The sequence below is a fragment of the Jaculus jaculus genome, chromosome 20 (assembly GCF_020740685.1).
Source record: "Jaculus jaculus isolate mJacJac1 chromosome 20, mJacJac1.mat.Y.cur, whole genome shotgun sequence".
Taxonomy (NCBI): domain Eukaryota; kingdom Metazoa; phylum Chordata; class Mammalia; order Rodentia; family Dipodidae; genus Jaculus; species Jaculus jaculus.
In genome coordinates this window covers 28300961-28317675 of record NC_059121.1, presented here as the reverse complement: position 1 = coordinate 28317675, position 16715 = coordinate 28300961, and the positions used below count along the sequence as shown (strand labels likewise).

Here is a 16715-nt window from a genome sequence, read left to right as displayed (position 1 = left end):
TACAGTTATTATTTAAGCAAGGAGTCTCAGTTAAAGTGAATTCCCATTCTACTGAAGGAAAGTTGGTTAATACCCCAAATATCAGTGTGACATTCTGAAAAAAAAAAATGTCCTCTATTTTAATGATATTCTTTTGTTTAATATGGAGAAAGGAAAAAATACAAAGGTTGTTTTAACTTAGAAAAATTTATACAAGATATTGACTTTATGTCCAAGCATTTCTTAAATCAGATGTTAAAAAATAATCTGTAATTAAATTTATACTCTAATACTTACTATCATACCAACCAACTTTATATAATTACTCTTGAAAGATAATAAACAGTAAACTGTAAAATATACTACTGTACATATAAACTGTAAAACACAACAGATTGTAACTAATTTCATCTAACAATAAGCTGAACCTTCTGAACAATGTCCAGAACTCTACTTAATGTTATAAAGATATGCTTTGGATAAGGCATTGCTTTCTGAATCATCTATCATTTATCACACAATAGGATACAACATCACTAGCACTTGAAAACCAAAAAACTATTTAAAAAAAAAAAAACTTGAAGAAAGCATATATTCCACAAAGAAACAAGTACCTCTGGGGCACTGACTTTAGTACCAAAGTAGTGTAAAACCATACAAATGTAAAACTTATAGTATCTGAAATTATTTCTCTAATAAAAATACTAATTTTAATAATCTAAAAACTCAAAGGAAAAATCAAATTTTCTAGCCATTTTGAAGCAATATTTCAGTCATCAGTATCAGGAATACTTAAAAAATATTTTTATTTATTTGTGAGAGAGAAACTTAATGAATGAACGAGAATATGACAATGGGCATGCTCGGCCTTTGCCCCTGCAAACAAACTCCAGAAGCATGCAGTTTGTGCTTCTGGATTTACATGGTACGGGGGAATTGAACCTGGGCTAGCAGGCTTTAGCTGTGAGCCATCTCGCCAGCCCAAGAACAATTATTTTTAAAAATATTTAGCTGGTACAATATTTAAAAATACTGTGTAAACAAACTGGTAACTAAAATAGCTTTGATTGCACAGGCAGGAGTCTACATTGGAAGTGACACCATTGCTTGTAACTGTTTTTGTATGTTCAAATTCTATGATACAATCCAGGTATCAATATTGTGTTCATTTAGTTTTGTTTTTCAAATTAGCGAAAATACTAACATGAAGGCTGGAGAGATGGCTTAGCAGTTAAGGTGCTTGCCTGCAAAGCCAAAGGACCCAGGGTCTATTCCCCAGGACCCATGTAAGCCAGATATGCATCTGGAATTTGTCTGCAGTGGCTGGAGGCCCTGGCATGGGACCTCTCTCTCTTTTTTTTCTCTCTCTCTCAAATAAGTAAATGAAACTGAAATACTGGGGAAAAAAACTAACATGAGATTCTTCAGGAAAAACACTAAAAATACCCCTAAACCTCAGCAAATGTAACTATGGCATGTTATAGTAGTTCCTAAGTTGATTTCTGAAATCACAATCTAGATCGCAAGTTATCAATCTGTGAAGTAGGTTTTGCAGTAATCATTGTTCATAAAGCACTTGGCAACATACATAAACTGCCTTCACCATGTGTCTCGGCATGATCCCATTTACTCTGGGTACGTCCTGTTTCAGTACCTTGAGTAAATGTGACCCAAATGTGATGCCAACTTCCTATAAATTAGTCATCCAAAATGAGCTTAGAGCTTTTCATCAGGAAATGGAATGATTTACAGGCAGACTGTCCGACAACGACATGGATGTAAAACTGACAGATCTGCTCACATAGACGGATAAATGCAAGCAGTACAAGTGTGCCTTGGAAAAACCAATGCTTGAGTGACACGTGAGAGGCAAGCAGTAGCAGTGACACACCTCCTGAACAAGAGGGCTCGGGGTTATAAAACTGAGCAGTGCAGGCACCTGCTGTGTCTTCACATTTTGACTTGCACATTGGCTGTTTTACACTGCTGACGTTTGAGCTCCTTGCTTCTCTGTGAGCCGACCAGTCACCTCAGACATCAAGATGCATTCTGTGCTTGGAAGACAACATCTGTCTAGTCCCTGTTAAGTACATCAGGAATGAACACATATGTGGTAGAGTTAATGTAGTTATGACATAAAGCCAGAATGGCAAAGGAGAAGTTTTTCCAAATGGGCAAATCCATAAGCCATGACGAATTCCATCTCGGACATGGTGTGAGGTCCAAGACACAAATAACATCCAGGGAAGAACACACCACAAGTCTCTGAGCTTGAGGAGGTGTACAGCCAATGTCAGGGCCAGAACCGTGATGGGAATCACAGTAGAGCAGTGAAGGAAAGGCCTTCGTGGAAGGGTCAAGGCAGCCTGCGGGAGAACAGACAGACAGTAAGATCTCCTTTACAAACTTGATAGTTATTCTTAATATTTTAACATATGCAGAGTCAGCTGGAAATGCAAGAGAAATCCACTACTGCAGAATGAACATAAAATGCTGTGAGCAGATAATAATGTCAGCAGTGTACTTGTTGCATCAAAGATTAAGCCTAGGCTGGAGAACTGGCTCACACGGTAAAGTATTTCTGCATAGACATGAGGAACCCAGGTATGATCCCACAACCCACATAAAATGCCACATATGGTGCCATGTGTCCACAAGCCAAGCTCTGGGGAGGCAGAGACAGGCACATCCCTGGGCTTGTTAGCCAGCTAGTCCAGTCTGATTGGAGCTCCAGGCTAGGAGAATCCCTGTCTCAAAGGAGGTGGCAGTATCCCAAAGATGACAGCTGAGGTTATCCACCAGCCTCCACGTGCATATGTGCATGTGAATACACACCCACGCGCTCGCATACACACATGCACACATGTCCCAAAGTTGGGGGAGGGGAAAGTCAACTTCTCCTGAATAATGATTAACTTTGTAAGTTTCCGATTCTTTGCTTAGAAAAGTCAAAGTAAAAACATCATTTAGATTTAAATATGTTTTAAAGTTTTTAAATGACATATAGTTTTATACATGCTTAAGAGATAGTGTGACATTTCAATAGCTGTACATATTATGTAATGATCAGATCAGAGTAAGAAGCATATCTAGTACTTCAAATATTTTTCATTTCTATGTATTAGGAACATTCAAAATCTTTTCTACTACCCAGTAGAAATATACATTAATTGCTGCTGATCACAGTAACCCTACTATAAAACATGAGGTTATTCCTCTTATCCAATTATACCCTTGTACTTGCAAGCCATCTTCTGTCCATTCATCCTACCTCTTGTAACCAGAGCTCTTAAAAAACCCTACCTCAAAAAAACCCCAAATAATAAAAAAACAAATACATATTTGCCAGATGAAATATCCCTTCATTAATAAAGGCAAAAGGGCCAGGCATGGTGGTGCACACCTTTAATCCCAGCCCTTGGGAGGCCACCCTGAGACCACATAGTGAATTCCAGGTCAGCCTGGACTGAACTGAAACCCTACCTCAAAAGAAAAAAAAAATGCTGCAAAAATAGTCCATGTTTAAACAAATGAAAAAATATAGTCTCTCTTCTTAATACTAGTATCACTAAATTTTTTAAAAATATACTATACAACTTAAATGATTTTTTTTCCAGGTAGGTTTTCACTGCAGCCCAGGCTGATGCGAACTTACTCTGCTGCCCAAGCTGGCCTTGAACTCACAGCAATTCTCTTACCTCAGTCACCTGGGTGCTGGACTGAAGGCATACACCACCAGGCTCAGCTATCAACCTAAAGGCTTTTAAAAATTACTATAGGATAGTTGAACTCTAGCTGAATATATTTATGGATCACTGTTTATAATCCTTAATGGCTTTTCCTATCACTGCTAACATTTGTTAACTAGGTTGTGCCATTTAACATGCTCACTTCCCCTCAAAACAATCCCATGATAAATAGTATATAGCCCATACCATATTTTACAGATAAGGAAATTGAAACAAATAAGTGTCTGCTAACACCACAGAGCCTGGATTCTATCTTTCCTAATGATTCTAATCTTCAGCAAAAACAGTGTTGCTTCTGCTTAAATCAAAACCAAAAAATGGTACAATTTGTCTTGAATTAACTGGTCATTACTGATTCCTTACTGATTCAGTTTCTATACAAGTGCGACAACTTCTGAAAAATATACCTGTTTTAACCAGTTTGTAAATAGCCATAAATACCTTCAGAATTGTGTGGTACTTGACACACCGTGAAAAGAGGTAATACTTTACTGTCCATCAACAAATCCTCACTGAATACCTACCAGGCGAGCCAGGAACTGTCTTGGGCCCTACAGGGGCTTACAAAGCAATCCCTTGATTTGGGTCTATATTTCTTTTCTGAAGTGTTCATATATCACACACATAGAAAAGACAGCCAAATCCTTTGATATTTAGAAAACAATGAGTCATAGTTTTAAGCATTTTAAATTTAGTTTATGGGTGAGGCAGATCACTACACAACTAAATCTCAGAATACCTCAACATAGGTCTTCAGCAGGGCCTATTCTAGCTTGTCTGCTGAAATATACATATTTATCCTCAAGAGGAACTGAAGGAGTTAAACCCTTTAACTCATTCCCCAGGACTTAGAACCGTTATAAAGCCACTGGGTTTCCATGGTGCACTCGGGCCATGAACACCAGCTGTACAGTGTGAAGAATGAAAAGGTGGTCCTGGAGAAAGTGCATGGATGCCCATGGGACCAGGCAGCCTTTGGAATGAAACCTGTGGATTCAGACCAGTCTGTTGATATGTTCGCTACAAGCCAACACTGAGCACTGAGGCACGATCAGCAGTACTTAATACATATGCTCCTATCACACATTGGCAACGTCTGTAGGAATTTTTAGGGCAGTACCAAGTGCTCAAAGCAGATGAATGAAATGTCTTTCTTAAAGTAAGACTAATTCTATCTAGCTCTAACTGATGGCTGTGAAGATCAGCATGATGAGACTAAAGAAATGAAAAGGCAGAAAATTAACCATATATGTTTCTTACCTCTAAAGACAGGGATCTAGCTAGAAAAAAATGGTCAACATCAATAACAGAGGCTAAAAATCCAGCTAAAATGACTTCTCCAAAGTTAGTCTTCTTCTTAATTCCGATGACTACTGCCCATGACCACATGCCAATCACACCATGAATTGCGTTATCTGAGAGGGCGCGAAGCCAGTTGTTTTGTTGAATTATTGGAAACTGAAGAAGCTTGTCTGCTACTAGACAAAAGACCCCCAAACCGAGGCTGCCAACAAGAGAGTCAGTGCTACAAGACTGCAGGAGGGCATGAGCCTTTTCCATCCCAGACGCCATCATAAACAACACGAGGACATATGCTAAAAGCCAAGATGAAACGACAGTCTCTTCTTCTTTTTGCTTTGTTTTGCTTTTTTTGTTTTTCAAGGTAGGGTCTCACTCTAGCCCAGGCTGACCCGGAATTCCCTATGGAGTCTCAGGGTGGCCTCGAACTCATAGCGATCCTCCTACCTCTGCCTCCCGAGTGCTGGGATGAAAGGCGTGCGCCACCACGCCCGGCTAACAGTCTATTCTTGTTTTCATCCCAGCATCCTAAAATAGAAAACAGAAAAATATTAATGAGGACTAAGGACTGCTATATAATATTTCAGCAATTTCAACAACAATTTCAAGATTCAAACTGTAAAGACCAGCCCCTGACACGTAGGACTCATCAAGCCGGGTGGCGAGAGCAGCAGGTGAGCTCTGTAGAACAGTTGCACAGCAGGTGAGCTCTGTAGAACAGTTTACACGGCGCCCAGGGGACTGTCACAAAGCCCCACTAACTGCAGTTCTTTACTGCGGGGTCAGCTGATAGCTCTGCCTCTCGGAATGCCTCTAAGAAGGTGAGCATAGTGCCGTCTTCTCAACGACCGCATTCTGTACGTCTTCTGGCGAGAACGTCCTCTTCCTTTGGGAAAATGGCTTATTCCTAAAACCTAAACTCCAGAACTGAACAGTCAGAGTTCCTGGTCTCCCTAGCAACAGTGACTAATGTGGTAACGGACTTCCAGGCTCCGCACAGCAGCCTCCTTTCCAGAAGTGTTCTCAGTCAAGCTGGGGTGGAACCACCCTCTTTTTCTTGATGGCCACTGAATTCCACTAAGGGAGTAGAAGACAATTCTAGAGACACAACAAGAAGCTAAGAGACTCAAGAGAACATTAAACCCTTAGGTCCAGTCTCTAAGGGTTAGAAAGATGCCCTGGTTCCTACAGTTCACTCTTCACTCCTGAGAGCTACGCCTGTACTTCCTCCTTAGTCTACTTTCATTTGATGCCTGGAAACAAAAAATTTTAACTGATATAAAACGGTAAGCATAATTCTATGCCAAGCTCTTACCTGACACAGGCTATTGGAAGCATTTGTCCAGTTCAAGTTAATGATATTGTGTGTATCTCAATTTTTATATTGTATTAATTGAGAGTAAAGAAAAAAATTTAAATGGGCTGAAGAGATGGCTTAGCAGTTGAGGCACTTGCCTACAAAGCTTAAGGACCCATGTTTGGCTCTCCAGATCCCACATAAGCCAGATGCACAAAGGTGAGGCAAGCACAAGGTCACACATGCCCACTAAGTGGTATAAGTGTCTGGAGTTCAGCTTCAGTGGCTGAGGCTCTGGGGCACTAATTTTCTCTCTCTGGGAAAAAAAATAATAATAATTAAATGATTTACTGAAAGTGCCCCAGGTTCCATTCTGCAATAAAAACTAGTGTGTGTGTGTGTGTGTGTGTGTGTGTGTTTGTGTGTGTGTTTGTGCATCTGTCTGTGTGTAGGTATATATATATATCATTATACACAGTCTAAAATTTATATAGTAATGTAAAAGACCTAGGATATGACTTTGTAAAAGAGGAAGTAAGTAGAAGGACTTAGGCAAAGTCCAACGCAAAGAAAATAGGGCAGGATGGGAAACAGATCTACACATACACATTGCTTACTTTAAAAAAATTAATTTATTTATTTGAGAGAAAAAGGCAGAGAGTGAGAGAATGGATGGGAGTGCCAGGGCCTCCAGCCACTGCAAACGAATTCCAGACGCATGTACCCCTTGTGCATCTGGCTTACGTGGCTCTTGGAGAATGGAACAGGGATCCTTTGGCTTTGCAGATAAATGTCTTAACCACTAAGCCATCTCTCCAGCCCCATGTTGGTTACTTTTGACAAAGGTACAAAAATAAGTCAACAGAGATAGAACTTTTTTTTTCTTTCAACAAGTATCATTAGAACAACTAGATATCCATTTACAAAAATAATGAACTCATGGATTGGAGAGATGGCTTAGCAATTAAGGTGCTTGTCTGCAAAGCCGGAGGACCCAGGTTCAATTCCCCAGCATCCTTGTAAGTCAGATGCACAAGGTGGTGCATGTGTCTGGAGCGTGTTTGTAGTGGCTGGAAGCCCTGGTGCACCCATTATCTCTCTCTCTCAAATAAATAAATAAAATATTTTAAAAAACTTAATTCATACTTGACTCTATATTTAAAATTAAATCAAAATAAACCTCAATTCTAAAAGTAAAAGCTACAAATTAGTTGGAAGAAAAGAGAACATGTTTGTGCCCTTCAGTTAAGCACAGAATTCTTAGATGCAACAAAAGCCTGATCCATTTAAAAATTTAATTAAGGACTTCTGCTCTTTGAAATATTCAGAGAATTAAACAAAAATTGCAGACTTGGGCTGGAGAGATGGCTTAGCAGTTAAACGCTTGCCTGTGAAGCCTAAGGACCCCGGTTCGAGGCTCGGTTCCCCAGGTCCCACGTTAGCCAGATGCACAAGGGGGCGCACGCGTCTGGAGTTCGTTTGCAGAGGCTGGAAGCCCTGGCGCGCCCATTCTTTCTCTCTCCCTCTATCTGTCTTTCTCTCTGTGTCTGTCGCTCTCAAATAAATAAATAAAAAAAATTAAAAAAAAAAAGAAAAAAAAATATTGCAGACTGGGAGAAATGATTTACAAAGCTTTTACCTGGCACATGGTTTGCTTCTAAAATATTTAAAGAGGGCTGGAGAGATGGCTTAGCGGTTAAGCGCTTGCCTGTGAAGTCTAAGGACTCCGGTTCGAGGCTCGGTTCCCCAGGTCCCACGTTAGCCAGATGCACAAGGGGGCGCACGTGTCTGGAGTTCGTTTGCAGAGGCTGGAAGCCCTGGCGCGCCCATTCTCTCTCTCTCCCTCTATCTGTCTTTCTCTCTGTGTCTGTCGCTCTCAAATAAATAAATAAAAAATTTAAAAAACAATTATTTAAAATATTTAAAGAATTCTTAAAACACAGAAATAGAAAAACAAGCAAACAAATTCAAAATGGGCAAAAGATCTGATATGCAGATAGCTAATAAGTAAACAAATACCCCAGCACAATTAGTTCTTAGACAAATGTAAATTAAAACCACAACATGATGCCACATCCATTTATAAGAATGGCTAACATTAAAGAGGACAATCCAAGTGCTGATGGGTGCAACAACTCAAACTTGCATATGCTCCTGCTGCAAAGTAAAGGGGTGGACTCACATTAGAAAAATGTTTTTCCAGCACTCAGGAGGCAGAGGTAGGAGGATTGCCATGAGTTCAAGGCCACCCTGAGATGACACAGTTAACTCTAGGTCAGCCTGGACCAGAGTGAGACCCTACCTGGAAAAGCCAAAAAAAAAAAAAAAAAGAAAAATGTGTTGTTCTTTTTTCCCCCTGCAAGGCGTGGTGGTGCACGCCTTCAATCCCAGCACTTGGGGGGGGGGGGGAGGGCAGAGGTAGGAGGACTGCCATGAGTTTGAGGCCACCCTGAGATGACAGTGAATTCCAGGTCAGCCTGGGCTAGAGCGAGACCCTACCTCAAACAAACAACAACAACAAAAGGAAAATAGTCTTCCACATTTTAAAACAGTTAAAATACTTGACCCATCAATGCTCTTAGGCATATTCCCAAGAGAAAAGTATAACACATGCATGTCTACAGAAACACACATAAGTGAACTTTTCATAGTAACCTGTTTTGCTTTTCTTATAGAATAGAAACAGCTTATATATCTATCTATATGGAAAGGGATAAACAAAATGTGGACTAAAAAGAAATAAACAAGTGAAGCACATGAAAACGTGCATGAATCTCAAAATAAGCTAAGTAAAAGAAGTTAAAACAAGTGAGTACACAGCTAACTCTGAACTGTCACCACAAAGGGCAGATGTAACGCACAAGGAGGATTTTAGTACATAATAAGGAAGCTACACTAACCCAGCAAATATTCTACACTAATATGCAAGAGAAAGTGAAGATATGGGAACTTTCCATAAGCACCAATTTTTCTGCATATCTATCTAAAACTTGGTTAGGTTTGTTTTGTTTTAAAATATTTATTTATTTATTTATTTGCAAGCAGGGAGAGAGAGAAGAAACACAGACAGAGTGAATAGGCATGCCAGGGCCTCCAGCCACTGCAAACGAACTCCAGACATGTGTGCCCCTTGTGCATCTGGCTTTATGTGGATACCAAGGAATTGAACCTGGGTCATGAGGCTCTATAGGCAAGTGTCTTGACTGCTGAGCCATCTCTCCAGCCCTTGCTTAGGTTTATGCCTATTAATTTTAAATGAACAAAGCTTATTTAAAATCATATAAATAAAACAAATATGGAAATATGTTACATATACTTTTATTTTTTGCAATGCTAATAAGCCTCAAATGTGCTCAGTACACTTGCTAAATGAAGCTCAGCAATGGGTACTATCCAGTTCATTGTGCTGTTCTCTCTACTTTTCTGTGTGTTTGAAAATCTGCAGTATCATTTCACTTATAAAAACTTTCAGAAAATGTAACCTGAGGGCTGGAGAGATGGCTTAGTGGTTAAGCGCTTGCCTGTGAAGCCTAAGGACCCCGGTTCGAGGCTCGGTTCTCCAGGTCCCACGTTAGCCAGATGCACAAGGGGGCGCACGCGTCTGGAGTTCGTTTGCAGAGGCTGGAAGCCCTGGCGCATCCATTCTCTCTCTCCCTCTATCTGTCTTTCTCTCTGTGTCTGTCACTCTCAAATAAATAAATAAATAAAATTAAAAAAAAAATGTAACCTGATGTATACTGACAAAAAGTAAATAAGTGGTTGTGAAGGGACAGGTGAAGTGGGAAGGTTTGAAAAGAAGCAGAAAGGAAGCCAAGGGCGACACTATGCTCATCTCTGTGACTGTGGTGAGAGGTTCAGGGTTCATAATTTCAGACATATGAAAATGTCAAATTACATATCCTAAGTATTTAGAATAAATTATATGCCATTTAAATTTCTTTCTTTATTTCTTTTTTTTTCTGTTTTATTTATTTATTTGAGAGGGACACACAGAGAGAGAATGAGGCCGAGAGAGAGAGAGAGAGAGAGGGAGGGAGAATATGGGCGCACCAGGGCCTCCAGCCACTGCAAATGAACTCCAGACACATGTGCCCCCTTGTGCATCTGGCTAAAGTGGGTCCTGGGGAATCGAGCCTCGAACCAGGGTCCTTAGGCTTCATAGGTAAGCGCTTAACCACTAAGCCATCTCTCCAGCCCATATGCCATTTATATTTCAACAAAGATAAAAATATATAGGAAAATATACCTTTTCCATATTTTTTGTGTGTGTATGTATGAGCATTGAGGTCAGAGGACAACCATGGGTGTCTCATTGTTTTGGAGCCCAGAGGATGGCTGTAGGCCAGCCTGAGACGACATAGTGAGTTCCAGGTCAGCCTGGGCTAGAGTGAGACCCTACCTCAATAAAACATAAAAAACTAATGGCCTAATTTAATTAGCTCACAGAAACTATACTTCAACAGTGGAGCAAGTAATACCTTTAGAGTAAAAAGGAAGCTATCTTTTTACTGTTGATGCCTTATATATATTTCAGGAAAGAAAAAAGCTCAGACAGCAAGAATTTTGTCTACTTTGTTCTCCATTACATCCTCAGCAAATAGGTATTAAATATTTACTGAATGACTCAATGAGAAATTATCATACTATGTACAATTATCATACAATCTGTTGTACTCAGATATAAATTAAGTAAGTCTTTAAGGGTGTTCAGTAAAATATAACATCTACTTCTAGGAATTAGCATTTTAGCAAGAATGCACATCACATATGTTTATGTTCATGAAACACTAAAAACCACTTGCTTGCTAAAGCCACTTGGTTTAGAAACAAAAAAATAATGAAAACCTAGAACCATTATCTCAAAAAGTTAGCAATATAACATTGTTCTGGCAGTTTTAATCAGTGCAATGAGGGAAAAAACAAAGGGTGGAAGAGGAAGGAAGGAAGGAAAGAAGAAAGGGAGAAACAAAGGAGACAAAATATATCATTACCTTATCAGGAATTAAAAAAGATAATGGGGCTGGAGAGATAGCTTAGTGGTTAAAGCACTTGCCTGCAAAGCCAAAGGACCCAGGTTAATTCCCCAGGACCCACATAAGCCAGATGCACAAGGTGGTGCATGCATATGGAGTTTGTTTTCAGCAGCTAGAGGGCCTGAGGTATGCCCATTCATTCTCTCTCTAATAAATGAATAAAAATAAAAATTTTTAAAAAAGATAATGATATTAGTCTGTAGGTGAAATGACTGCCTATCTAAGAGAGCCCATAAAATCTTTTAGAATTTAAGCAGAAAAGTGTGGGTAACTCAAGATAAATGTTAAAGTAGTTTTTCAGCATACTAGAAGAAATCATAAAGGAAAAAGTTAAGAAAACAAACATATGCAACTCAAAACTCAAGGAACAATCAGTAAGTGCATATGAAGAAAACAGTAAAAGTATTATAGGGCAAAAGAAAAATGTCTTGAAGAGATGGCTGGTGGCACAAGTCTGCCCTAGAGGGAGTTTTCACCCAAGCAGAATGGTGAGTGATACAGAGGAAGCAGCGGCACCTCCATGAAAAACAAAGTGCTATTTACAAGAGAGGCCAAGCCCATTACCAGTGGACCTGAAGATACTTCTGTCAGCAAAAGCAGTGCCAAGAATAAGAAAACAGGTCCAAAAATCACCCAGGTAGATTAAAATGAATATCCCCTGCAGAGACAGACACACCACATGGTGACATTTCCCAACATGTCCTATATCTCAACAAAAACAAATCCAGTAAACTAACAATTGATCACTGCTCTGGTGGCTTTGCATATCGTAACTCAGCCTAGTTGAAATTAGAGTCCTTAGGATTTCCTTTCTTGTGTACTTCTGGATAGTGTTGTTGCCTGTTTACAGTGCCTGCCAAACAAAATCTCCCTGCTCTGTTTTCCCTTTTCTAACAACTACTATATATGGTGTTTTTTTTTTTTTTTTTTTTTTTTTTGAGGTAGGGTCTCACTCTAGCCAAGGCTGACCTGGAATTCACTCTGTAGTCTCAGGCTGGCCTTGAACTCACAGCAACCCTCCTACCTCGGCCTCCCAAGTACTGGGATTAAAGGTGCACCCCACCACACCCGGCCTGTTTTTTTATTTTTATTTTTTTTGACACAGGCCTTCCTAAGTAGCCCAGGTGAGGCTTAAACTTGTTCTCTGGCTTTACCGTGAGAGTGCTATGACTCCAGGTGTATGCCACCACATCAGGCTCCTGTTTTCCACAGCCCGATGCTTAGTGCAGGATGCTTTGTAGACCACGCACACCTTGTGCCTGACCTGTCAGCTCATCCTAGTGGCCTGGGGAAGCAGCTAGCCTTGCAGGTTATTCAGCTCCCTCAGACCCTCTGAGCTTCTCCAAACCCTAAGCTGGCACGTACCCCTCCAGGGTCAAGTGCCAGCCTCGCCCACAGGTAACAACTTGGAAGTGGGGAGCTGCTGGTGCAGGTTCCGTTGTATCTGCAAGGATTTCCATTTGTCCTTGCTTTAACCTAAACCCACCACCCCTGCTTTGTTGATCTGAATCAACTAGGCCTGAAACCATAGAGATAGCCGAATGCAGACTGCTCTGCCATCCTCACAATTCAACAAGGCCTTACCCTGCAATAAATCTCATTTTTCCTATGCAATGATGTTCCCTCTCTCCCCCTCTCCCTCCCTCCCTCCCTCCCTCCCTCTCTCTCTCTCTCTCTCTTTTCCGAGGTAGGGTCTCACTGTAGCCCAGGCTGACCTGGAATTCACTAAGGAGTCTCAGGGTGGCCTGGAACTCACAGCAATCCTCCTACCTCTGCCTCCTGAGTGCTGGGATTAAAGGCGTGCGCCACCACGCCCAGCTTTGTTCTCTTCTTTTTTATTCCTTTGCAAGGAGAGAGAGGGAGAAGGAAAATGGCACACCAAGGCATTCAAACAAACACAAACTCTAGATACATGTACCACCCTGCGCATCTAGCTTTATGTGGACACTGAGGAGCTGAACCCAGGCTGTCAAGCTTTGCAAGTAAGTGCCCTTGATCTTTGAGCCACCTCTCCAGCCCGGATGTTCTTCGATAGAGCCCAGTTCATACATAAGGTATTCCAATTTATTGTACCAGAAGACAACACTGATTATGTGATCTTCAAATTAACATACAAATTAAGTTCAATTCTAATTAAGATCAGAAAGGGACTGCCTAAGTTTTATTTCAAAGACTAAATGCTGAAAAGACACAGCAATGTGAACACTGCAAGGTAAATACAAAGTTCTGGACCACAGTATGTGTGTAGTTGGAGGGTATGTGCAGAATTTGAAATCCATAGATGAATGAAGTATTATTTTTGTTATTATATTTTATTTATTTTGAGACAGAGTCTCACTCCAGCCCACGCTAACCTGAAACTCTTTCTGTTACTCTGGCTGGACTTGAATCCAATCCTCTTACCTCTGCCTGCCAAGTACATGAACCACCAAGATCTTGTTACCAGTTGGGGTTCTTAAGTGCATGACACAGAAACTTTGTCAGAACAAACAAAAAATAATTTTAAAAGATACTAAGAATTCCAGGCAGAGTGGCACAGGCTTATAATCAGACTGAGAGGTAGAGGCAGGTGTGTTGTTGCCAGGTCAAGGACAGCCATATATAAGTTATATAAGGCATATATATGTTCCAGGCAAGAAAGGGCCTAGGAAAAAAATTCTGAGACCTTGTCTTAAAATATAAAGCAAATGAGCCAACAAAAAGGATAATTTTGGGCTGGAGAGATGGCTGAGCAGTTCAGCACATGCCTGTGAAGCCTAAGGACCCTGGTTCAATTTTCCAGGTCTCATGCAAGCCAGATGCACATGGTGGCACCTGCGTCTGGCATTCGTTTGCAGTGGATAGAGGACCTGGCCCGCCCATTCTCACTTTCTAATAAATAAATAAATAATTTTTTTTTTTTTTTTTAGAAAAGGATAATCTTTTTAAAAATCACAAAACTTGCTAGGCTTACAAACATGCATTTCTGGTATCTATTCCACTCCAACCACTGGTGCAGATACTTAACATCTCTGGCTTGGATTCCAAATATGAAAAAGAGAAAATCATTGTATTCTTTTACTGTTTTTTCCTTCTCCAAGACACTGCTGTGGTTTGGAGCTGGCGTGGGCATTTCCCAGTGGTTCACGGGCTGGTAAGCCAGATCCTCAGAGTGAGGGTAGTGGAAGGTGAGGGCTGGGAGGCTGTAAGGTCATTGGGGGCCCTGCCCATGAAGGAATTTTGGTAGAGCCTTACTAGTTCTCTTGAGAGGGCTCATCTAGCTGTCTGGCTTCCTCAGTAGTAGTAGTTTGGGCCCCATGTTCTGTGATCATTGCCAGCCACTGGAATATGGCTCAGTAAAGTTCCTATGCTGGTAGGGCAGCAGCCTTCTCAAGTTTGAGCCAGGGAAACATCTGTTTCTAAGGTCACCTGTGGGCTTCTTGTTCTATCAACAAACAAGCTGCTTTATACTTTCCAGTTAGAAGGCACACTTCACTGCATTTTATGTGTGCACTCCTGTCATAAACTGTTGTTATTGTAAACAATAAGCTTCCCTTTCTCATTTAAGTTTAGATTATTATTATTATATTAGATTATTTAAATACTTGAAAGAAATCATTTTTCACTTTATCCATGACACTTCGTTAGCTCCCCTCTTCTTTTGGAATCAGAACTAATAGTGTAAAATGTAGCTAGTAACACTTAAGTAAATTTATGATCATAAAAATGTTTTGTGTGAAAGAAAACAATGGATTATAGTAACATGAAATTTGCACGCGTGAATATGGGCATTTCAATACTTCTTGCGTCCTATAATGGGATCTGGAGTGAGAGAGTAGCCAGGGCCTGTGGCCACTGCAGGGGCGGCGCGTCTGGCTTGGTGCATGTGACTTTATGCGCTCTGGGAACCGAGGGCCTCCGCGAGAGGCTTCCACGGCCAGCTCTCTCTTTAGACCCCTACGGGGAGGCTTTAAGTAGCCTCGTGTGGCGGCAGAGCTTTGTGTTGGGCCTCTGGGTGGACTGTTCTCACTCCTCCATCTGAATCCCCGTCTTGCTCCTGAGCGCCAGAGTTTGCCCATGGAGGGGATTGTCTTTCCACTATACAATTTGACCTAGACTGTTTAATCGTAAGACAGTTTCAAATGCCTAATGCACAGAATATACTCTATTAATCCCTTTCTAGTAGGAGGGGTGCTTTTCAAAGCCTGCTTCTGATTTGGCCATTAACTCAAGCCTTCTGTGGTACAGTTAAACCCCAGCTAAGTGGGGGCAGTGATCACCACTGGTTCACTGGTTCTTAAAGCCCACAGATCTTTGCAGATAGAACATTTAGTGCCTGTCTACAAAGAACAGACATTCTGTATTTCAAAATGTTTTAAATGTCAACAAATTCCCAAAGCCATGTTTCTGTTGGTGTAATGCAACCACCGTACGACGTCGACTTAACCACGGGCAGGAAGTCTGAGGACCTGAGGACAGGCAACAAAGGCTCTACCTGCTACCACGCTGCGGTCCCCACGCCGGGTCACCATGGAGACGGGCTGCGGTCCCCACGGCGGCGCACCATAGAGACGGAGCTGCGAGATAGAGCGGTCCCCACGGCGGCGCACCATAGAGACGGGGCTGCGGGCTGGAGCGGTAACTACGCGGGGCACCATAGAGACGGGCTGCGGGCTGGAGCGGTCCCTACGCCGGCGCACCATAGAGACGGGGCTGCGAGATAGAGCGGTCCCCACGGCGGCGCACCATAGAGACGGGGCTGCGGGCTGGAGCGGTCCCTACGCCGGCGCATCATAGAGACGGGGCTGCGAGATAGAGCGGTCCCCACGGCGGCGCACCATAGAGACGGGGCTGCGGGCTGGAGCGGTAACTACGCCGGCGCATCATAGAGACGGGCTGAGGGCTGGAGCGGTCCCTACGCGGGGCACCATAGAGACGGGCTGCGGGCTGGAGCGGTCCCTACGCCGGCGCACCATAGAGACTCAGGAGGCTGGCTGGAGCGACTCCGTCCCGGGAGCGACAAAGAGGCGGGGCTGCAGCGGCCCTACTCAAGGTACCTTGGGGACAGGACCGTCAGCCTGAACGGCGTGAGCCACCCGCCCGACCCAACCGGGCTTAGGAGGAAGCCAGCTAGGCGTTGTTGACCGCCAGCACCCCGAGTTCTCCGCCGTACCTGCCACAGGACCCTGTCACCCGCCGACTAGCTTCTTGGCTTCGGGTCGCCCCCAGAGGCGGCTGGCCGGCGACGACGCGACTGCGCACCGTTCCCAGGACACCGTTCCCATGGTGGTCGTGGGCGACGCGTTTCCTGTAACCATGGCCGCCGGCGCTAACCCGGCTAACGGCCTTGCTGGGGCTGGTCGTCCTCTCGGCAAACCG

At 42.3% G+C, this 16715-nt stretch overlaps 1 protein-coding gene across 2 annotated transcripts; it reads right to left on the bottom strand.

The window, feature by feature from the left end:
* Positions 1 to 1293: 1293 nt before the first annotated feature.
* Tmem267 (transmembrane protein 267) lies at positions 1294 to 16650 on the bottom strand. 2 transcript variants are annotated; one of them, XM_045138950.1, is made up of 3 exons: positions 16510 to 16650; positions 4989 to 5555; positions 1294 to 2345 (listed from the first exon to the last, which is right to left on the bottom strand). In XM_045138950.1, exons 2-3 carry the CDS (start codon positions 5301 to 5303, stop codon positions 2010 to 2012), a joined length of 651 nt encoding a protein of 216 aa, XP_044994885.1. In that variant the 5' UTR covers positions 5304 to 5555; positions 16510 to 16650; the 3' UTR covers positions 1294 to 2009. The 2 variants fall into 2 exon arrangements, with proteins under 2 accessions (XP_044994885.1, XP_004665013.2); XM_004664956.2 differs by lacking the exon at positions 16510 to 16650 and adding an exon at positions 15832 to 15946.
* Positions 16651 to 16715: the final 65 nt, after the last annotated feature.